The sequence below is a fragment of the Bos grunniens genome, chromosome 15 (genome assembly GCF_055505025.1).
Source record: "Bos grunniens cultivar Pamir isolate PY7600 chromosome 15, Bosgru_T2T1.0, whole genome shotgun sequence".
NCBI classification, from domain to species: Eukaryota; Metazoa; Chordata; class Mammalia; order Artiodactyla; family Bovidae; genus Bos; species Bos grunniens.
In genome coordinates this window covers 18,120,117-18,145,446 of record NC_141179.1, presented here as the reverse complement: position 1 = coordinate 18,145,446, position 25,330 = coordinate 18,120,117, and the positions used below count along the sequence as shown (strand labels likewise).

At 39.1% G+C, this 25,330-nt stretch overlaps 1 protein-coding gene across 18 annotated transcripts in view; it reads right to left on the bottom strand.

Moving 5' to 3' along the window:
• The window catches only part of CUL5 (cullin 5), a 126,885-nt gene that overhangs the window by 69,331 nt on the left and 32,224 nt on the right, over window positions 1–25,330 (bottom strand). For 13 of the 18 annotated variants that reach the window (XM_086339073.1, XM_086339061.1, XM_086339066.1 and 10 more), the window contains one exon: window positions 5,346–5,445. The exons of the other annotated variants lie outside the window; for them this stretch is intronic. Coding sequence is in view for 3 of the 13 variants with exons in the window: in XM_086339061.1 (XP_086195187.1) it covers window positions 5,346–5,445 (100 nt within the window). In the remaining 10 variants the exon portion in view is untranslated. The remainder of the gene's footprint in view (window positions 1–5,345; window positions 5,446–25,330) is intronic. 18 annotated transcript variants of the gene reach the window in all.

The following is a 25,330-nucleotide window of genomic DNA, read 5'->3' as shown; positions in this document are numbered from 1 at the left end:
TCTCATCATAAGAAAAAAATTGTTTAACTATGTGTGGTGATGGTTATGAAGTAGACTTATTGTGGTGATCATTTTGCAATATGTACATATCATTTTACAAAATATACAAATATCAAATAACTATGTTGTATACCTGAAACTAACAATGTTATATGTCAATTATATCTAAAACAAAACTTGTACACAAATATTTGTTCACAGCACCATTACTCAAAATAGACAAAAAGTAGTAACACGCCAATGTCTATCAATGACAAATAGGTAAACAAAATACAGCACAGTCATACAATGGAATAGGTCTTTCCCGGTGACTCAGTTGGTAAAGAGTCTGCCTGCAACGTGGGAGACCTGGATGCAATCCCTGGGTTGGGAAGATCCCCTGTAGAAGGAAATGGCAACCCACTCCAGTATTCTTGCTTGGAGAATGCCATGGACAGAGGAACCTGGTGGGCTCCATCCAGTCCATGGGATCACAAAGAGTCAGACACACAACTAAGTGACTAACACTTTCACTTTCATACAATGGAGTATTACTCACCCATAAGAAGGAATGAAATAGTGCTAAATGGTACAACATAGATGAAACTTGAAAAACATTACTCCAAGTGAAAGATGCCAGTCATCAAAGGACAAATATTATAGGATTCCATTTATAGGAAGTATCTAGGATAAATAAATCCACAGGAACAGAAAGTAGATGACTGCTTGCCAAAGGCAAGGGGGAGTTTATGGGGGTGTAACTGCTAATGGGTACAGAGTTTCTATTAATATCTGGGCTGATGTATGTGTTAGTCACTCAGTCTTGCCGGACTCTTTGTGACCCCACAGACTGTAGCCCACTAGGCTTTTCTGTTCATGGAATTCTCCAGGCAAGAATACTGGAGTGGGTTACCATTTCCTTCTCCAATCTGGGCTGATAAAAATATTCTAAAATTAGGCAATAGTTATATAACTTAATGAATATACTAAAACACACAAAATTATACACGTTTTAAAAGGAATTTTCTGGTATGCAAATTTATCTCAATTTTTTTTAAAACAGATCCTAATCTATTTCTCCACTGGACTTTAGCAGGTCCTGTGATTAACTATGACCAACAGAATGCTGCAGATGTGACTCTGATACTTCTGAGCCAAGATCTCAAGAGGTTTGCAAGACTCCACTATCACCACAAAGACTGGTTTCCTTGAGAACAAGAAACCACATGAGGGGGAAAAAGCCCCAGAAGGAAGCCAGTACAGTGCTAAACACCAGAAATATGAAAAAAGCTCTCTTAGACCATCCAGTCCCTGCAGATCCACCACCTTATTGCTGCCACATTAATAAGCTTAGGCAAACTCAGGTGAGTCTAGCCCAAAATGCTAAGTCACAGAATTACGTACAAATAGAAGAGTTATGTTAATCTTAAAAAAAGAAAAAAATTCAATATCCTAATAACTTTCTAAGCAGTGCACATTTATTTTTACTTCCCTTTTTTGTCATTTAAAATAATGCTATAATAAACATTTTAAGGCTCACTACCTGTCCCATTTGGGAGATTTGGTCCTTCCTAACAAGATAAGCAGAGAAGGCAATGGCACCCCACTCCAGTACTCTTGCCTGGAAAATCCCATGGACGGAGGAGCCTGGTAGGCTGCAGTCCATGAGGTCGCTAAGAGTCAGACACGATTGAGTGACTTCACTTTCACTTTTCACTTTCATGCATTGGAGAAGGAAATGGCAACCCACTCCAGTGTTCTTGCCTGGAAAATCCCAGGGACGGGGCAGCCTGGTGGGCTGCTGTCTATGGGGTCGAACAGAGTCGGACACGACTGAAGCGACTTAGCAGCAGCAGCAGCAACAAGATAAGCCAAAGAAATACAGGAAAACAAGAGAATGGGAAAGACTAGAGATCTCTTCAAGAAAATTAGAGATACCAAGGGAACATTTCATGCAAAGATGAGCTCGATAAAGGACAGAAATGCTATGGACCTAACAAAAGCAGAAGACATTAAGAAGAGGTGGCAAGAATACACAGAAGAACTGTACAAAAAAGATCTTCACGACCCAGATAATCATGATGATGTGATCACTGACCTAGAGCCAGACACCCTGGAATGTGAAGTCAGGTGGGCCTTAGAAAGCATCACCACGAACAAAGCTAGTGGAGGTGATGGAATTCCAGTTGAGCTATTTCAAATCCTGAAAGATGATGCTGTGAAAGTGCTGCACTCAATATGCCAGCAAATTTGGAAAACTCAGCAGTGGCCACAGGACTGGAAAAGATCAGTTTTCCTTCCAATCCCAAAGAAAGGCAATGCCAAAGAATGCTCAAACTACCGCACAATTGCACTCATCTTATATGCTAGTAAAGTCATGCTCAAAATTCTCCAAGCCAGTCTTCAGTAATACGTGAACCATGAACTTCCTTATGTTCAAGCTGGTTTTAGAAAAGGCAGAGGAACCAGAGATCAAATTGCCAACATCCACTGGATCACTGAAAAAGCAAGAGAGTTCCAGAAAAATATCTATTTCTGCTTTATTGACTATGCCAAAACCTTTGACTGTGTGGATCACAATAAACTGTGGAAAATTTTCAAGAGATGGGAATACCAGATCACCTGACCTGCCTTTTGAGAAATCTGTATTCAGGTCAGGAAGCAACAGTTAGAACTGGACATGGAACAACAGACTGGTTCCAAATAGGAAAACGAGTACATCAAGGCTGTATATTGTCACCCTGCTTATTTAACTTATATGCAGAGTACATCATGAGAAACACTGGGCTGGAAGAAGCACAAGCTGGAATCAAGACTGATGGGAGAAATATCAATAACCTCAGATATGCAGATGACACCATCCTTATGGCAGAAAGTGAAAAGGAACTAAAAAGCCTCTTGATGAAAGTGAAAGTGAGGAGTGAAAAAGTTGGCTTAAAGCTCAACATTCAGAAAACGAAGATCATGGCATCCGGTCCCATCACTTCATGGGACATAGATGCGGAAACAGTGGAAACAGTGTCAGACTTTATTTTGGGGGGCTCCAAAATCACTGCAGATGGTGACTGCAACCGTGAAATTAAAAGACACTTACTCCTTGGAAGGAAAGTTATGACCAACATAGATAGCATATTAAAAAGCAGAGATATTACTTTGCCAACAAAGGTCCATCTAGTCAAGGCTATGGTTTTTCCTGTGGTCATGTATGGATGTGAGAGTTGGACTGTGAAGAAAGCTGAGCACTGAAGAATTGATGCTTTTGAACTGTGGTTTTGGAGAAGACTCTTGAGAGTCCCTGGGACTGCAAGGAGATCCAACCGGTCCATTCTGAAGGAGATCAGCCCTGGGATTTCTTTGGAAGGAATGATGCTAAAGCTGAAACTCCAGTACTTTGGCCACCTCATGCGAAGAGTTGACTCACTGGAAAAGAGTCTGATGCTGGGAGGGATTGGGGGCAGGAGGAGAAGGGGACGACAGAGGATGAGATGGCTGGATGGCATCACTGACTCAATGAACGTGAGTCTAAGTGAACTCCGGGAGTTGGTGATGGACAGGGAGGCCTAGCTTGCTGCGATTCATGGGGTCACAAAGAGTCAGATACAACTGAGCAACTGAACTGAACTGAACTGAACAAGATAAGCCGGAGAAGGCGATGGCACCCCACTCTAGTACTCTTGCCTGGAAAATCCCATGGACAGAGAAGCCTGGTAGGCTGCAGTCCATGGGGTCCTGAAGAGTCGGACACGACTGAGTGACTTCACTTTCACTTTTCACTTTCATGCATTGGAGAAGGAAACGACAACCCACTCCAGTATTCTTGCTTGGAGAATCCCAGGGATGGGGGAGCCTGGTGGGCTACCGTCTATGGGGTCGCACAGAGTTGGACATGACTGAAGTGACTTAGCAGCAGCAGCAACAAGATAAGCTCAATTAGTCTAGTAATTGAGTTTACTAAACTCACAAAGCTGTATCTTCTTAAAAGTTTTGAAAATGTTTTAAAATTATATACTTATGTTTGGCACTGCTGGTCCTGAAATTTAACAGCTCTGAATTACTGGCGCTAAATCCTAGCTTCAAGTTCTTGCTAAGGCCTACATTCCAAACTGTTTCGGATCAAGTTACAGTGGAACACTTAATATATTTTGTTTTCTAGTATGGAATATATTTCTAAATATTTCTAAGATGATTCCTTCTGAGCCCATTTCCAGAAACTAAAGAATAATACTCTATTGATTTGAAATAAACATGATTTATCTTCATCAAAAGTCATTAACAGGTAAGCTGATATGCTTTCCAATGCAAGAAGAAACCATTTTTCCTTAAACAGTTCTAGAAAAATGTATGTTTTGATTAAATTGTGATTTGAAAGATTTAATTTTTCTAAGCAAACGAGATGATTTATTTTCATTAAAAGATAATTTTCTTATAATTTTATAATTTTCTTATAAAACTCTAATTTTTAAAAAATCACTGATCAACATGGCAGAATTAATGGTATCAAGAACAAGACATTTCATTTTGTAAGTAATATCCAATGTGACATCATCCTTATGTCATCAGAATTAAATATATACCAATCATATATTCAATTTCAGTATCTTCCTTCAAGTCATATATTCATTTTTAATTTCCAACTGCTAACACATTAATATTCAACAAAATTTCTAACAGACTTTTACTAATGTTGTACAAGATAATGATGCAAAAATTCAAATAAAGAATAAGAAATCCTAACTCTATTGTTCAAACTTTATTTTATAGAAAGGAAATTAACCTTATGTTCTTAGGCCTTCTTCAAAGTGATAAACAATGCATCAGTGATGCCAGAGTTGATCTGAAATAACACTTTACCTCTGCATTAATTTTTCCCAAAAGACAAAAAGTGTCAGTAAAGACAAAACAAACAAATACCTAAATGAGCTCTGCCTTCATTTTAATATTAAACATGTGTACACAGTACCAACCCAAGAGTACTGAATTTCAGCTCATCAGGAGCAATGCAAAGGACAGTCCAAGAATTATACAGTCAGACAATTATTCAGAATCGAAAAAAACTACTTTCAGCCTGAAAACAGGTATTAATTGTGAGAAAAGAAAAGATTTATGTGGACTGATGTGTGGCCAATAATAATGGTGGGGGGATTCTTAAGAATGTATAAGAATGAAATTCTTTATGGCATCTTTTAATTGAGGTAACAATATTCGTTTGAAAGAAATGCCACTGTGGGAGGAGACAACAATAAATGACTATCATTTCATTAAAAAATTTTAACTAGCAAGTGTGTCAAAAGTTTATGTGATATTTTAAAATTACTTCAGGATGATACTGAGTAAAGTCTTAAACAATATATAGATACAAAACTTACTGCCTGTGCTTGCTTAATAAACTCAAGAATATCTTCTTTCAAAGCCTGATGAATTTTTGCTGGGCCTTTATCATCCCAGAGACAGACTGCATGTACATCCCTGCAAAAAATAAAGCAGGTAAACAAACATTAACACTGGAACAAGAACAAACACAAAACTGTTTTGTTTCAATACGGTTTCCATGGATCATGCTAAGGGTGCTTGAATCCATTCATATGAACAAAGCATTCTTTGTAAGCTTTCTCATACAGGTACACTTGCTTCTATTTTTATTTTCTTTGTTACAGTTTTCCTTAAATCTTTGCCACTTTATTGATTAAATTTATAAATTACAAAAGCATCTCCTAATCAGACTTCCAAAGTTAAATACTACCAAAATTTTCTTGTGCAAAGACAAATATAAATTCTTTAACATATAACACAATATATATATACATATAAACTATCCGTTTTTAGAAAGTTAGTAATTTAAATACTATTACAACAAAACTCCAAATTTCTCCCAAATATTCATCACATTTACACAGCAATTATCACTGTGTCTCCTTTATTTAGAATACACATATACTCACTGCTGATTCTCGTTACTATACAGCAGAAACTAACACAACATTGTAAAGCAATTACAGTCCATTTAAAAGATAAATCTAAAAAAATTAAGAAGAAAAAAAGAAAGAAAAGAGTGACTATTTCAACTTTCTAATACAACAAAACACAAAACTTAACTTTTTTTTTGGGAAAAAAAAAAAACTATAATTGATTCAAATAAAAAAAACAAATAGTGGGCTTCTCTGGCAGCTTGGTGGAAAGAATCTGCCTGTGTCTGATCACTGTGTTGGGAAGATTCCCCTGGAGAAGGAAATGGCAACCCACTTCAGTATTTTTGCCTGAGAAATCCCATGGACACAGGAGCCTGATGGGCTATAGTCTGTGGGGTCGCAAAAGAGTCAAACATGACTTAGCGACTAAACAACAACAAAATAAACAGAAACAAAAGCTCCTTAAACTCTAAAGCTGACATATTTTACCCAAAAGGTCATTCATTATAGAAACATATTTAATATTAATACATGTTCACAGAATGAGTTTTTTAATTACTACATAGTAGAGCAGGGAAACATACTAAAAGCTAGAGTCTCATACTGTGTGTATGGGTGCTGATTCACATTACTGTACAGCAGAAACACAACATTGTAAAACAGTTACAGTAAAGCAATCACACACAAGCACTTAGTCGAGTCTGACTCTTTGCAACCCCATGGACTGGGGCCCCACAGTCTCCTCTGCAGAATTTTCCAGGCAAAAATTGCCTGGAAAAGTTGCCATTTCCTTCTTCAGGGGATCTTCTCCACCCAGGGACTGAACCTCAGTCTCTTGTGTCTCCTGCATTGGCAGGCAGGTTCTTTACCAGCTGAGCCACCAGGGAATATAGTCTTATACTGGGGATTCTCTTACTCAAAAAATGTTCCCCAGTACTTTATAGAGCCCTATATACATTTTAAAATCTACATTATGATTAAAAAAAAAAAAGGCCAAAAAAATTATCTCTAGAATTCTAACATATAATAATGGCCAAATAGTTGGTTTTATATTCAGATTCTTAGGGGCATAATCATAACCCAAAGTTTCACCTATATATTAATTTGAACTTGTTTTCATCATTTGTTGAATTCAGCTTAATAGTGGTATCTGGTCCAGAGTAGATGTAGTTAAGCACATAAATATTTGTTAAATAACAACATAATAGGTAACATCCAACTGCTCATGCTGTACTAAATCGCTTCAGTCATGTCTGATTCTTTGCGACCCTATGGACTATAGCCGGTCAGGCTCCTCTTCCATGGAACTCTCCAGGCAAGAACACTGGAGTGGGTTGCCATGCCCTTCTCCAAGGGATCTTCCCAACCCAAGGATCGAACCCACGTCTCTTCCATCTCCTGCACGGGCAGACAGGTTTTTTTTTTTTTACCACTAGCACCACCTGAGAAGCCTCATCCAACTGCTTGTGTGTCAGCTGCTCAGCTGTGTCAGGTTCTTTGCAATTTCATGGATTGGGGCCTGCCAGGCTCCTCTGTCCATGGGATTTCCAGGCAAGAATACTCGAGTGGGTTGCCATTCCCTTTTCCAGGGGATATTCCCGACCCAGGGATAGAACACAGGTCTCCTGCATTGCAGGCAGATTCTTTATCATCTGAACCACCAGGGAAAGCCCTCCAACTGCTTCAGTTCAGTTCAGTCACTCAGTCGTGTCCGACTTGCTGCTGCTGCTGCTAAGTTGCTTCAGTCATGTCCGACTCTGTGCGACCCCATAGACGGCAGTCCACCAGGCTCCCCCGTCCCTGGGATTCTCCAGGCAAGAACACTGGAGTGGGTTGCCATTTCCTTTTCCGTGGGAAAGGTACACTGACTTTAATTCAGTTAAGTTAAAAGTGAAAGGGAAGTCGCTCAGTCGTGTCGGACTCTAGCGACCCCATGGACTGCAGCCTACCAGGCTCCTCCATCCATGGGATTTTCCAGGCAAAAGTACTGGAGTGGGGTGCCATTGCCTTCTCACTTGCAATCCCATGAATTGCAGCATGCCAGGCCTCCCTGTCCATCACCAACTCCCGGAGTTCACTCAAACTCATGTCCATCGAGTCAGTGATGCCATCCAGCCATCTCATCCTCTGTTGTCCCCTTCTCCTCCTGCCCCCAATCCCTCCCAGCATCAGACTCTTTCCCAATGAGTCAACTCTTCACATGATGTGGCCAAGGTACTGGAGTTTCAGCTTTAACATCATTCCTTCCAAAGAACACCTAGGACTGATCTCCTTTAGAATGGACTGGTTGGATCTCCTTGTAGTCCATGGGACTCTCAAGAGTCTTCTCCAACACCACAGTTCAAAAGCATCAATTCTTCAGTGCTCAGCTTTCTTCACAGTCCAACTCTCACATCCATACATGACCACAGGAAAAACCATAGCCTTGACTAGGCGGACCTTTGTTGGCAAAGTAATGTCTCAGCTTTTTAATATGCTATCTAGGTTGGTTATAACTTTCCTTCCAAGGAATAAGCGTCTTTTAATTTCATGGCTGCAATCACCATCGGCAGTGATTTTGGAGCCCCCCAAAATAAAGTCTGCCACTATTTCCACTGTTTCCCCATCTATTTCCCAACTGCTTACTATATGCTAAATACTATTCTAAGCTATTTTAACTCAACTTTCACAGCAACTCTGATATAGTACAATTTTATTGCTATCTTAGAGATGGGGAAACTGAGGCAAAGAAAGGTTATGTAACATTCCCAAGATTACACAGCTAGTATATAGTGAACACAGGCAACTGGGCTCCAGAGCTCACATCAAACTGTTTTCTCTTAATTTACTCTTGCACCTCTCCAAACCATCCAACAGTCCAACAGTAGCTAAAATGACCTTCATAAAATTCAAATTACATCTTATTGCCTCTGTATTTGTGGCTTTCCAGGAGGTGCCAGAGGTAAAGAACCTGCCTGCCAATGTAGGAGACTTAAGAGACTTGGGATTTGATTCCTGGGTCAGGAAGATCCCCTGGAGGAGGAAATGGCAACTCATTCCAGTATTCTTGCCTGGAAAATTTCATGGACAGAGGAGCCTGTCAAGCTACAGTTCATGGGGTCACAAAGAGTCAGACACACTGAAGTGGCTTAGCAAGCATGTCCACCTCTATATTTAAAATCTTCCAATGGTTTACTATTGTTCTTTGAATAAAGTACAAAATAGTTAACTGACCTCTGTAATACCTCTGCAATCTCACCTCATGGCTAAAGAAATCTAGAGTTTAAAAGAAAAAACTGATACAAATATAAATTGATTATATTTCAATAAGTTTACAACTTCTAAGCCTATAAACATAAGATGGTTTAGGAACCCAAGGAAAAGGAAAGGGTGGAAATGAGAGGTAAAGAGAAAAGGGGCAGACTCCCTGGAAGAGATGATTTCTAAGTTTATCTCAAAGAACAAGTGGGATTTTGCCAGACAAACGTGTAAGAGGGTGAAGGAAGGCCATTTTATGAAAAAGTCACAATGTGAGTAAAGAACTGTAGATCACTAGGGTGTACACAGTGAACTATTAACCACTCAATGTGCATGTCAAGTGTGAAGCAAGAAACTGGGCAAACTTTTTTTTATTCATTCAGTCTTATTGTATCCATCACCTAAGTGTCTGTGCAATTTGGACATTTCCATCCATCACCACTACCACAGTCAAAATTACCATCTTCTCTTACTTAATTTACTGTAACACAAACTTGCATGTATTGACTGCCAAGGACTTTACACATACTGACCTATGTATTAGTTTAGGTCTTCTGAGAAACAGCCGGGATCAGACATGGCAAAAGATTTATTGAAGGTAATGCCTGTGAGGGGTTCCCTGGTGGCTTAGTGGTAAACAATTCACCTACCAATGCAGGAGACAGATTTGATCCCTGGCTTGGGAGTATCCCCTGGAGAAAGAAATCGCAATTCACTCCAGTATTCTGGCCTGGACACTACCATGGACAGAAGTGGCTACAGTCCATGGGAGTCACAAAGAGTAGGACACGACCGAGTGACTGAGCACACGTGCAATGTTTGTGAGGGAGAATGGGAAGTGAGTTACATGAAGCTGGGCGAGAGAGAAGCCCACAATGCCAGTCTGAGCCCTGTGGGAAAGAGTAGGAAGAAAGAAGGTTGAGTAGCAAGAGTCTTAAGACTACAGTTTCAAGAAAATTTTGTAAAGAAAGTTTTGAAGCATTCTGGAGCACAAGTCACTCGTCAGCAGAGTCCCCTAGCTCTCTAAAATAGGACTACCTTAGTATCCCTGCTTACTCAGACCCACTGTGGCACATGCTGGAAAGGCTCAAATGTGACTTGAGTCTCATAAGGGCAAGAGAGAATGGTGTGGCACTGGGTACCCAAGAAAGAGCCAAACTTGTGATCCACATGTCTTCTCCAGCTCCCTTTCCTCAACTTCCAGGTACTTCTGTATGTTGTTATATCATGGAAGAAGATCGGCAATACACTCTTTCCTGTTTGAAACACAATACTTCTCACCACCACACGACAGAACATGTTGAGGCTCCTGGCCAATTCTCATACACATTTTGAGGAATATAATATATATTGTGCTGGCCAAGAAGTTCATTGGGTTTTTTTCTGTAAGATATTATGGAAAAACCCAGAAGAATTTTTGGCTAATCCAATTCTTGAAAAGTATATGATAATACCCTTAAAGCCCTTTATGTTCCTCTCTCTAATCCTACTCTCTCATTCCTCCCCAAAAGTAACTAAGTCTGAATTTGCTGTTTTAGGTTTTCAAGTTTTACAACACACTATGAGGGTTTCTGATTACAGAAATATATCAAATAATATTTTCAAATAATTTTTTTTACTCAACGTGTTTCTGATATTTACCCACGAAAGTGCATTAGTTCTGGTTCGTCTGTTACATCAAGTGGTACTTCAACATAAAAGGGAAGGAATTATGGATGAGCAATAAACATCTGAAATTAAGTCTGAATGAATAAGAACACACCGTCTTGGAACAGATAATCAAAGTGCTTTTAAAAAGGGACCTGGTGGACTTCCCAAGTGGTCCAATGGTTAAGAATCCGCCTGCCAATGCAGGAGACTCCGGTTCAATCCTTGACTTGAGAAGATCCCACTTGCCAACAAAGTCCATGTGCCACAACCACTGAGCCTGTTCTCTAGAGCTCACAACCCACAACTAATGATCCCTTGATCTGTAACTAACGAGCCTGCATGCCTAGAGCCCATGCTCCACAACAAGAGAAGCCACCGCACCACGACAAAGTATCCTGCGCTCACCGCAACTAGAGAAAGCTCATGCACAGCAACAAAGACCCAAAGCAACCAAAAACTAAATATTTTTTTAAAAGTAAAGGAAATTGTTTTTAAATACTTAAGTATATTAAAAAAGTCAAGGAGCTGGGAAATGGGAGAATGATGAAGTAAAAACTTTTTTTAAGGTTTAAGTGGAGAGACAGAAAGGATGACAAAAGAAGCAAGAGGTAAGAAGTATTTCAAAGGTTTCAACTCCTTTAGGTTAAAAAGATGGAGAAGGCAATGGCACCCCACTCCAGTACTCTTGCCTGGAAAATCCCATGGACGGAGGAGCCTGGTAGGCTGCAGTCCATGGCGTCGCTGAGGGTCAGACACGACTGAGTGATTTCACTTTCACTTTTTACTTTCATGCATTGGAGAAGGAAATGGCAACCCACTCCAGTGTTCTTGCCTGGAGAATTCCAGGGACGGGGGAGCCTGGTGGGCTGCCGTCTATGGGGTCGCACAGAGTCGGACACGACTGAAGTGACTTAGCAGCAGCAGCAGGTTAAGAAGAAAAGAGAAATACTGTGACCGTGATGCAAAAAATAGGTATGCTGCTTTTAATTAACAGTAGTACCATATACTACTTTTCTTTTTTGCCACATGGCAGGACATGTGGGATCATATTGAACCGGCACTTGAACCGGCACCTTTTGTAGTGAAAGCATGGACTCCTAACCATGAGGGAAGGTCCAATACCATATACTTCTGATTAAGAGTGAAAAGCAGAAAGGAACCACTCATGGAAGTAACTTTCAGATTAACAAAAAAAGGAAAAGGAAAAATGAAGAAACAATAGTATTTAAAAAGTGGTAAATTATAGAAGGAATAAAAAGTATATCAGTTATAATATTAAACCTAAATAAACCATCCCAATAGAAGAGAATATACCTTTCAAAAGGACAGATACTATGATTCTACTTTGTGAGGTACCTAGAATAGATAAATTCAGAGACAAAAAGCAGAATGAAGGTTACCAAAGGCTGGGGGAAAGAGGTACAGGTATTATTTAATTGGTACAGAGCCTCTGCTTGAGATGTGAATGTTCTAAAAATGGAGAGTGTTGGTGTTTGTACAACATTATGAATGAACTCAATGCCACTGAATCATACACTTGAAAAAGGCTAAAATGATAAATTTTATGCAACATACAATTTTACCAAAAATAAAAAAGGTAATGGCTTAAGAGATACTAGGCAAGTATAAACTGAAAGAAAGCAGAGTGGCAATATTAGCATCATCCAAAGAAGAATTTAAAGTTACAAGGATTAGTGATAGGAACATCATGTAATGATTAAAAAAGCATCATTTATTAATGTATGTCCATTTATTTGCACCAAAAATATACATAGTAAAATGCAAAACAAACAGAAATGTAAAAACTTGACATATTTGAATACTTTAAAACATCCTTATATCAGGAGGATGAAAACATTAGGCTCAATCAACAATGGCTTAGATTACTAGATTCTTTTTCTTATGTAACAAGAAGTTTAGAAGTAGGAAAAGGCTGGTGTTTTGTTCAGAGACTCATTAAGACCTTTCTCTACAGTTTTGTCACTTTAGCATGTTCACCTACGACTGGTCAAAGGCGGAAAGGGAAGAGGGCGCCAGGCACATTAGTTAAATTCATCTGGAAAGCAAAAAACTTCCTAGATGCCCTCTGATAGGTGTATTTGCCAGAATGTGTAATGTACCCAGCCACCTTAGCAGCAAGAAGTGAATATTAAATTATCCAGCCTCCATAGTAGGAGGAACACAAGGCAAAGGAGTAAGGCCTAGCCAATCAACAGTGTCTGCCAGAGACTCTCTCAACCTTACGATCCAGCAATCCCACTGCTTGGCATACACACTGAGGAAACCAGAAAGGAAAGAGACACGTGTACCCCAATGTTCATCGCAGCACTGTTTATAATAGCCAGGACATGGAAGCAACCTAGATGTCCATCAGCAGATGAATGGATAAGAAAGCTGTGGTACATATACACAACGGAGTATTACTCAGCCATTAAAAAGAATACATTTGAGTCAGTTCTAATGCGGTGGATGAAACTGGAGCCTATTATACAGAGTGAAGTAAGCCAGGAAGAAAAACACCAATACAGTATACTAACGCATATATATGGAATTTAGAAAGATGGTAACAATAACCCTGTATACGAGACAGCAAAGGAGACACTGATGTATAGAACAGTCTTTTGGACTCTGTGGGAGAGGGAGAGGGTGAGATGATTTGGGAGAATGGCATTGAAATATGTATAATATCATATATGAAACGAGTCGCCAGTCCAGGTTTGATGCACGATACTGGATGCTTGGGGCTGGTGCACTGGGACGACCCAGAGGGATGGTATGGGGAGGGAGGAGGGAGGAGGGTTCAGGATGGGGAACACATGTATGCCTGTGGCAGATTCATTTTGATATATGGCAGAACCAATACAATATTGTAAAGTTTAAAAATAAAATTTAAAAAATAAATAAAATAAAATCTAGAAGAAAAAAATTAAAGACACACAGGAATTATCGAGGAATTCCCTGGCAGTCTCCATGCTCTCACTATTGAAGCCTTGGGTTCAATCCCTGGCTGGGGAACTTAAATCCCATAAACCAAGGGGCACGACCAAAAAATAAAAAAGTTAATGTCTATGACTTACTAGGCAGAGATTCTTGCAACTCACAAAAAGATAAATTTTTCCTAAGAGCTCAGGCAAACACACAAAATTTTTTAAAAATAATTTTACAGGCTGTTTCACTGATCATAATCCATAAATAACTAAATTAAAACTTCACTATATGGAAATTTCAGTTCCTAGATAATGCATGGATTAAAGAAAAAACAAAAATTACTAACAACCAAGAAAGAAAAAGAAAAACATTTCATACCACAAAACCTATGGTGACCATAAAAGTAGTATTAAGAAAAGAATACAGGAGGCAGGGATCAAGATCATCCCCAGGGAAAAGAAATGCAAAAAGGCAAAATGGTTGTCTGAGGAGGCCTTACAAGTAGCTGTGAATAGAAGAGAAGCAAAAGGCAAAGGAGAAAAGGAAAGATATACCCATTTGAATGCAGAGTTTCAAAGAATAGCAAGAAGAGACAAGAAAGCCTTCCTCAGAGATCACTGCAAAGAAATAGAGAAAAACAGTTGAATGGGAAAGACTATGCCAAAGCCTTTGACTGTGTGGATCACAATAAACTGTGGAAAATTCTTCAAGAGATGGGAATACCTATAGACCACCTGACCTGCCTCTTGAGAAATCTGTATTCAGGTCAGGAAGCAACAGTTAGAACTGGACATGGAACAACAGACTGGTTCCAAATAGGAAAACGAGTACATCAAGGCTGTATATTGTCACCCTGCTTATTTAACTTATATGCAGAGTACATCATGAGAAATGCTGGACTGGAAGAAGCACAAGCTGGAATCAAGATTGCTGGGAGAAATACAAATAACCTCAGATATGCAGATGACACCACTCTTATAGCAGAAAGTGAAGAAGAACTAAAGAGCTTCTTCATGAAAGTGAAAGAGGAGAGTGAAAAAGTTGGCTTAAAGCTCAACATTCAGAAATCTAAGATCATGGCATCTGGTCCCATCACTGCATGGCAAATAGATGGAGAAACAGAGGAAACAGTGGCTGACTTTATTTTCTTGGGCTCTAAAATCACTGTAGATTTGTAGATGATGACTGCAGCCATGAAATTAATTAAAGACACTTGCTCCATGGGAAAAAAGTTATGACCAACCTAGACAGCATATTAAAAAGCAGAGATATTACTTTACCAACAAAGGTCTGTCTAGTCAAAGCTATGGTTTTTCCAGTAGTCATGTATGGATTTGAGAGTTGGACTATAAAGAAAGCTGAGCACCGAAGAATTGATGCTTTTGAACTGTGGTGTCAGAGAAGGCTTTTGAGAGTTCCCTGGACTATAAGGAGATCCAACCAGTCCATCCTAAAGGAAATCAGTCCTGAATATTCAATGGAAGGACTGATGCTGCAGCTGAAACTCCAATACTTTGGCCACGTGATGCAAAGAGCCGACTCATCTGAAAAGACCTGATGCTGGGAAAGACTGAAGGTAGGAGGAGAAGGGGACGACAGAGGATGAGATGGTTGGATGGCATCACTAACTCAATGGACATGAGTCTGAGTAAACTCTAGGAGATGGTGATGGACAGGGAGGCCTAGTGTGCTGCAGTTCATGGGGTTGCAAACAGTCGGACACAACTAAGCAACTGAACTAAAGAAAAAAATATGACTTGAAAGCTTTGATTGTAAAGAAAAATGTTGAAAAGAATTTAAAAACTAAGAATCTAATAAAAGAACTAAGAAACCAAAGAACAAAATAAACTGGAGACCAAAAAGAAAACAAAAAAGGAATACTATTTTTTCTGAATAACTAATTTTTCCCTTTTTTCTTTTCTCTATTTACAATTATTTTGTATTTCATTAATTTTGTCTTTTGTCTTTCCTTCCTTCTACTTTCTTTTAGTTTGTCGTTTTTTTCCACATTTCTTGAAATAAAAACTTAGACTGTGCACTTTTAGCATTTTCTGTGTAATATATGAATTGAAGGCTATGAATTTGTATTGCACAGTTGGTTCTAATATATTTTGATAAATCGTATCAAAGTAATTTTTATAGCTTGATTATGTGAAAAGACCTATAAAATGGATCAACTCCTTAATATCTATATGGAAGAAAAATATGTAGGATTGAGGATAAAAAGTGAGATATAACCACATATAAAATATAAGCATACTACTTATAATTCTAAGGCAACAAATTTCTAAACCTACCGGAAACTGAAATGAGGTGTGTAAATAGATACTTGGTCCCAATTTTAAATTGAATGCTTCCAACATACTATTATTGGGATATAGCTGCTAAGAGACTTATAGATGATCTTTACCAGTTTAAAGAATAATATTTTCATTTTTTATATTTCATTTTGGAAAGATCCTATGTCTTTTCTCCATCTACTAAGATGATTGATTTCTGATATTATTCTGTCTTGTTCTATTTGTTTTCTGAGCTCAATTTTCACTTCATTATTTCCTCAACTTTTGTTGATTTCTCTCCTCAGCTCTTAAATTTTCAGTTCAAGTTTGTTTTATAACCCCACATGGTTGGGTGAGAACATAGAACTCAATCTAAAGTGCTGTATTTGTGTTCTACTTCATAGCTGGTTTCTGTGGGACAATTTTTATCACCTAAAATGTTATAATTTATGTACTTTTTAAAATAGTTTTGGATAGGTAATGTCTGCTTTTTTTCTATTTACATTCATTTCATGGTCAGAGCTTCCCTGATAGATCAGTTGGTAAAGAATCCACCTGCAATACAGGAGACCCCGGTTGATTCCTGGGTCAGGAAGATCTTCTAGAGAAGGGATAGGCTGCCCACTCCAATATTCTTGGGCTTCCCTTGTGGCTCAGCTGGTAAAAAATCTACCTGCAGTGCAGGAGACCCCAGTTTGATTTCTGGGTCAGGAAGATCCCCTGGAAAAGGGATAGGCTACACACTCCAGTATTCTTGGGCTTCCCTTGAGGCTCAGCTGGTAAAGAATCCGCCTGCAATGAGGGAGACCTAGGTTCAATTCCTGGGTTGGGAAGATTCCCTGGAGAAGGGAAAGGCTACCCACTCCAGTATTCTGGCCTGAAGAATTCCATGGACTATGTAGTCCATGGGGTCGAAAGGAGTCGGACACAACTGAGCGACTTTCACTTTTATGGTCAGGATTCCTAGTTCAAGAGCACCTCCTTCAGTTTAGTGTAGTAAAGCCCAGTTTCTTTTATGGCCAGTGTTGATACCAGTGGAGAAAAGGGTTCCATTTCTGCAGAATCCTTAAATCTTCTACTAAATATTTAGTTGTCTGAAAATACGTTCATCTTGCCTTGAACATAACTGAAAACTCGACTAGGTAAAGAACACTAAGTTCAAAATAACTTCCCTTTAAATATTTAAAGAAAAACGTGTCAACCTCCTCCTTTCAATTTGGCCAACGAAGTGCACAGACAGTCTGTTTTGCTTGAAAGGTTAACTGTTTTTTTTTTTTTTTTTTTTAATTTCTAAGAATTAGATTATTTTCTTTATCCTTGGAATTCTGAAATTAAAGGCATGTGTAGGCATGACTTTTTTTAGCACTTTCAATATGAAGATGGGGAGTGGGATGAATTGGGAGATTGGGATTGGCAATATTTACACTACTTATAAAATAACTAACTAATGAGAACCAACTGTATAGCACAGGAAACTACTCAGTGCTCTGTGGTGACCTAATAGGGAAGGAAACCAAAAAAGAGGGGATATATGTATATGTGTGGCTGACGCACTTTGCTGTACAGCAGAAACTAACACAGCACTGTAAAGCTGTTTAAATATGTGTATGTGTGTGTGTATGTGTGTGTGTGTGTGTGTGTGTGTATATATAACAGTCAAAAAGACAGAAGAAGAAACAGGAGAAAAAAAAATAAGAAGAGGAGGAAGATCTGTAGGGCTAGGTAGGGAGATACAAGATTTCAGCCCCAGGAAATTTCCTTCTTATCCTTTGGGACTATATCCTCCCCTCTACTATCTCTGTCCTCTCCTTCTGGAACCTCTTTTAAGTATGTGGTGGCTTAGCTGCTAAGTCGTGTCTGACTTGCGATCCCATGGACTGTTGCCCGCCAGGCTCCTGTGTCCATGGAATTTCCTGGGCCAGAACACTGGAGTGGGCTGCCATTTTCTTCTCTTTCCTTCTTCTTCTAAGTCAGCCAAATTCTAAAGACATTCTCGTATTTCTTCATTTTTATTTAATTTTCCACACTCTGGTCTACATTCAAAGGGAACTCTTTTATTTTTCTACTAATTCGGTATTTTTAAATTAATTAACTTTTATTTTTTATTATAAAGATCTTTATCTTGACTATTTCATTTTCAAAGTTGTCTCTCTCATTTTACTTCTCTCTAGTGATATAAACTAGAATGTTTTTTGAGCTATCTTCTAAACCTTTCATCATCTACTTACTCTGAGGTACACAGTCTTGAGGATGGCCCCCAATGATCCCTGTCTCCTGGTTGGTATCTGTACCCACAAAAAAGTTCCCTCCAACAGTGTACAAGCATTTGTCTGTGTGATCAATAGCATACAAAACATATGATGGTCTAAAGAACCTGCTGTGTAGTACAGGGAATTCTACTCAATATTATGTAATTGCCTATAAGGGAAAAGAACTAAAAAGAAAAAAAAAAGAGTGGATATATGTATTCATATAACTGATTCACTGTGCTATACATCTGAAACTAGCACAATATTGTAGATCAACTATAATTAAAAGAGAGCGAGAGAGCGAGAGAGATGATGGTTTGTAATTTCCAAGATTTATAAAATGGGCTTCCCCGGTGGTTCAGTGGTTAAGAATCTGCCCTACGATGCAGAGGACGTCGGTTTGATCCCTGTCCAGGAAGATTCCACATGACACGAAGCAACTAAGCCAGTGCGCCACAACTACTGAGCCCCTGCTCTGGAGCCCAAGAACCGCAACTACTGAAGCCCAAGTGCCTTGGCGCGCATGCACCGCTAAAGGAGAAGCCACCACAATGAGAAGCCCGCTCGCTGCAGCTAGAGAAAAAAAATGAGCAGCAACGAAGACCCAGCACAGCCAAGAAAAAACCACCATGACTTCTGTCTTGGGAACACTCCTGCTCTAGGGAAACCAAGCTGCGCAACAGTAAGCAGCTTTATGGAGGGTTCCACACAGTGAGAAACTGAGCAGCTAGTGAGGAACTGAGGCCTGACAATACTCATGTGGGTAAGCTTTGAAGATCATCCACTCCTAGCTGAATATAGGCCTAGATCTTTGCCTGGAGCTTGACTGCAACCTCGTAAGAGATCCTGAGTTAGAGTAACTCAATTAAGCTGCAATCAGATTCCTGACTCTCAGAAAGTGTGAGATAATAAATGTTTGTTATTTTAAGCTGTTACACTTCAGGGTAATTTGTTTTGTGGCTGCTGCTGCTAAGTCACTTCAGTCGTGTCCAACTCTGTGCGACCCCATAGACGGCAGTGGGCCCGCCTTCACTGGGATTCTCCGGGCAAGAACACTGGAGTGGGTGGCCATTTCCTCCTCCAATGCATGAAAGTGCAAAGTGAAAGTGAAGTCGCTCAGTCGTGTCCGACTCCTAGCGACCCCATGGACTGCAGCCTACCAGGCTCCTCTGTCCATGGGATTTTCCAGGCAAGAGTACTGGAGTGGGTTGCCATTGCCTTCTCCAAGATTACCTATAAATTCTATCTAAAGAAAATTTTAAAGTGGCTTTCCTCTACCTTCAGGTGCTCAAAAGTTACATTTTAAAATTTATTATTAATCTAAATCCTCAAGCTGTTGTTGCAGAAAATCTTCAGAGAAATCTTATTTGGGAGGCCAATATATAAAACTAATTAAAGTGAGGCTGTTTTGGTGGTAAGGGACCTAGAGCCCTGAAGCCTCCTTGAGAAACCCTTAAGGCAGTGGTAGGGGTCACACAGGCAAAATGAATGGAGGTACATAAGACAGTAGGAAGCTGTGCGGAAAGTGGGGACCATGTCTCGCTAGACAATAGTCAGCTTTAGTCAATTGTTCCCACATGGGAATGTGGTGCCTGTGTTGCCACATCATGCATTTTTGTAAGAGAATCTGGAAAGTCGGATTTTATGTAAAATCTCTTTAAGTAGTGGCAATAATTTTATATCACCAAGAGATAATCATACTTTGTGAGAAAAATGCATGCACAGGCTAAACGGAACTCATTGGCCCGTTTGCTCTCTCTGGTTTAAGATGTGAAAGGTTACTGGGAAACTGCAAGATAAATCTTGCTCCACCACCCCTAACCTATCCTACCCATGCAAGTCATAGTTCATTCCAATATTCCAAAATGGCTTTTGTAGTACACAATATTTTTAGTGTATATAATTCATAGGCTAATATATTTTGTTTTGTGGCAGTAGATAACTAATAGAAACAACAAAGAAGGCAGGAGACTACTGTAATCATTTAGGCAAGACAGTGGGGGGAAAAGACAAATGGGATGGAAAGAAAGTCAAGAGATAATAAAAATCTATGAAATCTAGTAATCATGAATATGAAGGAGTAAAAAGAAAAAACAGGAAGTTGACAGAAGCTTCCAGATTCTTTATTTCAGACTACAAATGACAGATTTTCATCATTCTGTACCTGGAGTACTTACGGAACTTAAGGGACAGACATATGCAGGAAACAAAGGCCACATGGATATGGAAGTTCCACTTTGAAGCTGATCTGGATTGCTTACACAGACATGAGAACTCAGATAGAAGAGTAAGAAAAAGCAGAACTCGGCAGAAAACCAACATTTAAGAGGCACAAAAGGGATGAATCAGCTAACATGACTGGGATGAGGCAGACAAGAGATAGGAGAAAAACAGGAAAAAGTGGTATCATAAAAACCAACTTAGGAACAAGAAAAACATTTCAAAATTATTTAAAGATGAATTTAAAAAATTAAAAATAAAATCTCACAAATTAAAAATATTTTTCAATTTTGGCTTCAATGTCATAAACCAGAGTCAAACCAAACAATATATATCTAAAGCAGCAGCTCTCAACTGAGGATGGTACTGTACCCTCAGACACTTGGAAATAAGAGCTTTTTTTTTGTTCCAATAAATGAGGGGTGGGGAGAAGTGTACACAAAAAGTATCCACTACTAGAGTTTATGAGGCTGAAAGCCAGAGATGATAAACATGTCACAATATGCAGAACAATCTTTTATAACGACCCAGAATACCAATAGCACCTCTACTGAAAAATGATTCAAGTTATGAGAAAACAGTCAATACAGTCCAATACAAATATATTATTTTAGTACTTCAGATTTAGAAAGATTGTAAGTAACCTAAAAGTTATTAACTAACAAGGCTAAATAGGCTAAAATTTGGAAAGGTTTTAATTAATGTAGGTCTTACAGTTGGTGATGCCATGGTAAGATATACAGGAATTTTCTTTTTTTTAATATTCATTTATTTGTGAGGCTGCAAGGGGTCTTAGTCACAGCATGTGGGACCTTCGATCTTCCTTGCAGCATGCGTGATCTTTAGTTGTGGCATGCGCGATCTAGTTCCCTAACCAGGGATCAAGCCCAGGCTCCCTACATTGGGAGTGCTGAGTTTTAGCCACTGGACCACCAGGGAAGTCCCCTACAGGAATCTTTTAACCTAAAAGGATTACACATATTGAGCAGCCTTGGATAACTCCAAGGAGATCAAGGATTTAAATAGCAAGTACTATTTCAGCTGAGATGTATAGTTTAAGCAGAAAACACCACCACACTATGCTAACTTTCCCAGTCAGAAGTGCACAGAGATCAAGCATTATTCTACATGATAAATCAAATTATCAAACAAAGTGGCAATAACAAAACAAAATAGAAAAACCCACACATTCAATATATTGTTCATAAAATACATTTGATTAAATAATTTAAGAAAAATAAATTATTTTTATATACATATACAGGAATGCTATAAAGTTTTTAAATGTCTCAGCTGCTTCTTACTAAATTCTAACTTCTCAAAAGGCCAAATCATGGATATAGGTTAATATAATGCAAGAAGTTCTATGTAATTTAAGATTAGACTATTTTCTCATGAGGGAAAGAAAAAAAATGAGAACAGCTTAATGTGTATGGATTATTCAGTCATGCATCTACAATTCACTGATATAGTATTTTACTAGTGCGCATGCACACACACACACACAAATTATACCAGGTGTGAAACTACTATCCTTAGGAAGACACGGTTGCAAGATTAGTTCTTGACTGGCAGGACTTGAGTTTTGCAAGAGCTCTTACCATTTCCTGATAAAAATTACTCACTGTGCCTAAACTGCTACATAAAAATTTTATTTTTGTCAAACACTTGCTTTTTGCCTAGGAGTCTAGGATTTTGGTTCACCTTAGGCAGAACCTGCCTTTGTAACCATCTCTATTAAAAGCCCTGGGCACTGAATCTTTAAGAAGCTGCCCTGGTAGACAGCATTTCATATGTGTTGTCACAATTAGTCGCTATAGGAATTAAGAGGATATGTTCCACTAGAAGAAGATGCTTGGAAACCTGTATCTGGTTTCTCCTGGCCTTTACCAAAGGCACCTTTGTTGCACTTTGCTTTGTACCCTTTACTGTATAATGATAGCCATGAACACAATTATATGCTGAGTCCTATGAGTCTTCCTAACAATCACTGAACCTGGGAGTGGTCTTAAAGACCACTGACAGGGCTGATGTCAGGAAGTGGGATTCATTAAACATGGTGAAAGCATTGTTTGAGAAAAGGAAGGATGAAGTGGTAGGATGATGAAACTTTGTTACTTGCATGGCTATGAAATTACCCACGATGAATCAGCAGCTGAGTTGCTGTCTGTTGAGAGAGGTAAAAGTTACTTTTGAAATTTGAAAATGACAGACCTAACTCTAAGAGAGTTGGCTCATTCAATCTTCAATCTGCTTTGGCCATGATGACTGAAGTGAGAAGAGAAAAAGTACAGTACAGGTGATACCTCTGGTTTCTGTTCTCACCTCTGAACCGCAGGAGAAAAGGCCCAAAGTTCTCAAAGGTAAGCTTTGGCTGGACCAAAATTGTTAAACACTTGTGTTGGTCTCTCTTCCAAGCATGAGGAATTAAAAGTTATATTAGGTCTCAGGGTTGGAGAAAGCTTTAGATAACAAAAGGAAAGGAAACTATTTCAGCTGTTTCTTCAGCCTAACTACTGCTGCTTTAGCAACCCCTCCATGCCTCCTACTTTCCAGTCAGGAACTTCCAACGACTGTAATGTTAATACTGTAAATGTTAAATTTATCGCTAGAAGTTTGAATAAATATGCAATAAGAAAAAGAGGCAGGGAAAGTTTAAAAGATGCATTTGTATTTTGTGGCTATTGCATCTGGAGGTATGAGAAATAAAAATATACAGTATTATATGCTTGCACTCTCATAAATGCTAGATGGATCATATCAATCAGGAAAAGTTGCAAAACAAAGAGAGACATACCTTGCTTGCTTTTCACTGCTGGTGAGTGGATTAGAAAATTAAACTGTTTGAGTATAAGAAACAGAATAAATAAATCTCCATAATGGATACTATTAGGTTGGCCAAAAAGTTCCTTCAATTTAAGTAAAAATGAAAAATGCAATTTTTATTTTTACCAAGAACGTGACTGAATATTGTATTCACTGTTTTGTTTCACTACCTTCCGCCCCTTTTCAGGCAACTTCATAACTCCATCTTCCCAAAGCTTTTTATCTTTTGAGCAAAGAACTGCTGCAGGTGCCTTTTGTAGTCTTTCAGAGAATTGAAATATTTTCCATTAAGAGAATTTTGTAAAGACCAAAACACTGCATTTCCTGGCAGTCTTACTTGTTAGGATTTCACATTAACTGCAGAGGGCAGAGGAGCCTGGAAGGCTGCAGTCCATGGGGTCGCTGAGGGTCGGACACGACTGAGCGACTTCACTTTCATGCACTGGAGGAGGAAATGGCAACCCACTCCAGTGTTCTTGCCTGGAGAATCCCAGGGACAGGGGAGCCTGGTGGGCTGCCGTCTATGGGGTCGCACAGAGTCGGACATGACTGAAGTGACTTAGAAGCAGCAGCAGCAGAGGGCCAGGGTTCAGTCCCTGGTCAGGAAACTAAGATCCCACAAGCTACATGGCACAGCAGAAAACAAAAACAACAAAATAAATGGACATCCACAGGTGCAATGTCTGATGAATACGGCAGATGAATCTGAACTTTTCAGCCAAGCTGTAACAATTTTTGTTCAGTCATCAAGCATGCTGCCTTGCATTATACTGATGGAAGATTATCAGTTCTCTGTTGACTAATTCTGAATGCTTTTCATAAAGTGCTGCTTTTTAGTCTCATTGGGAGCAATACCTGTTGGAATTAAATCATTTGGTTTTCCTGAAGGAGCTCATAATAGAAAACTCTCTTCCAATCTCACCATATATACAAAATCACCTTCTTGGATGAAGATCTGCCTTTGGTGTGGTTGGTGGTGGTTTATTTCTTTCGCCCCATGATCTCTTCCATTCCACATTATTGTACACTATTTACTTTTCATTGCCCATCACAGTTTGTTTTAAAAATGGAACATTTTTGTTACATTTAAGTAGAGAATTCCATGTGGAAATATGGTTTAAAAAAAAAAAGGTTTTTTTGCTCAACTTATGTGGAACCCAAACATCAAAGTTATTAACATAAACCAAGCTGGGGCAAATGATTTTCAATGCTTCATTTGGGTATTCTGAGTATGTCAGCTATCTCCGTCATCATACAGCATGACTGTTCTCAATTAATGTCTTGATTGGAGTACTATCAACTTCAACTGGCCTACCCAAGCATGGACCATCATCCAGGGAGAAATCTCCAGCATGAAACTTTGCCAGCCACTTCTGACATGTTGGATCAGTCACAAAACCTTCTCAATATAATGCACAAATCCTTTTTAGGGTTTCAGTTGCATTTTTACATTTCTTGAAATAATAAAGCACAATATGCCAAAAATGTTGTTTTTTTCTTCTTCTTCAATAATAAAATGGATATATAAAAATTCATCAATTTTGATAAGTGTGTTTTAAAATGCACACTGATAATGACAGCTGTTATAATACAATCTTAACAAAATTGTTTCAAATGACATTCAGTTCAGTTCAGTCGCTCAGTCGGGTCCGACTCTTTGCGACCCCATGAATAGCAGCACGCTAGGCCTCCCTGTCCATCACCAACTCCCGGAGTTCATTCAGACTCACGTCCATCGAGTCAGTGATGCCATCCAGCCATCTCATCCTCTGTCATCCTCTTCTCCTCCTGCCCCCAATCCCTCTCAGCATCAGAGTCTTTTCCAATGAGTCAACTCTTCGCATGAGGTGGCCAAAGTACTGCAGTTTCAGCTTTAGCATCATTCCCTCCAAAGAAATCCCAGGGCTGATCTCCTTCAGAATGGACTGGTTGGATCTCCTTGCAGTCCCAGGGACTCTCAAGAGTCTTCTCCAACACCACAGTTCAAAAGCATCAATTCTTTGGCACTCAGCTTTCTTCACAGACCAACTCTCACATCCATACATGACCACAGGAA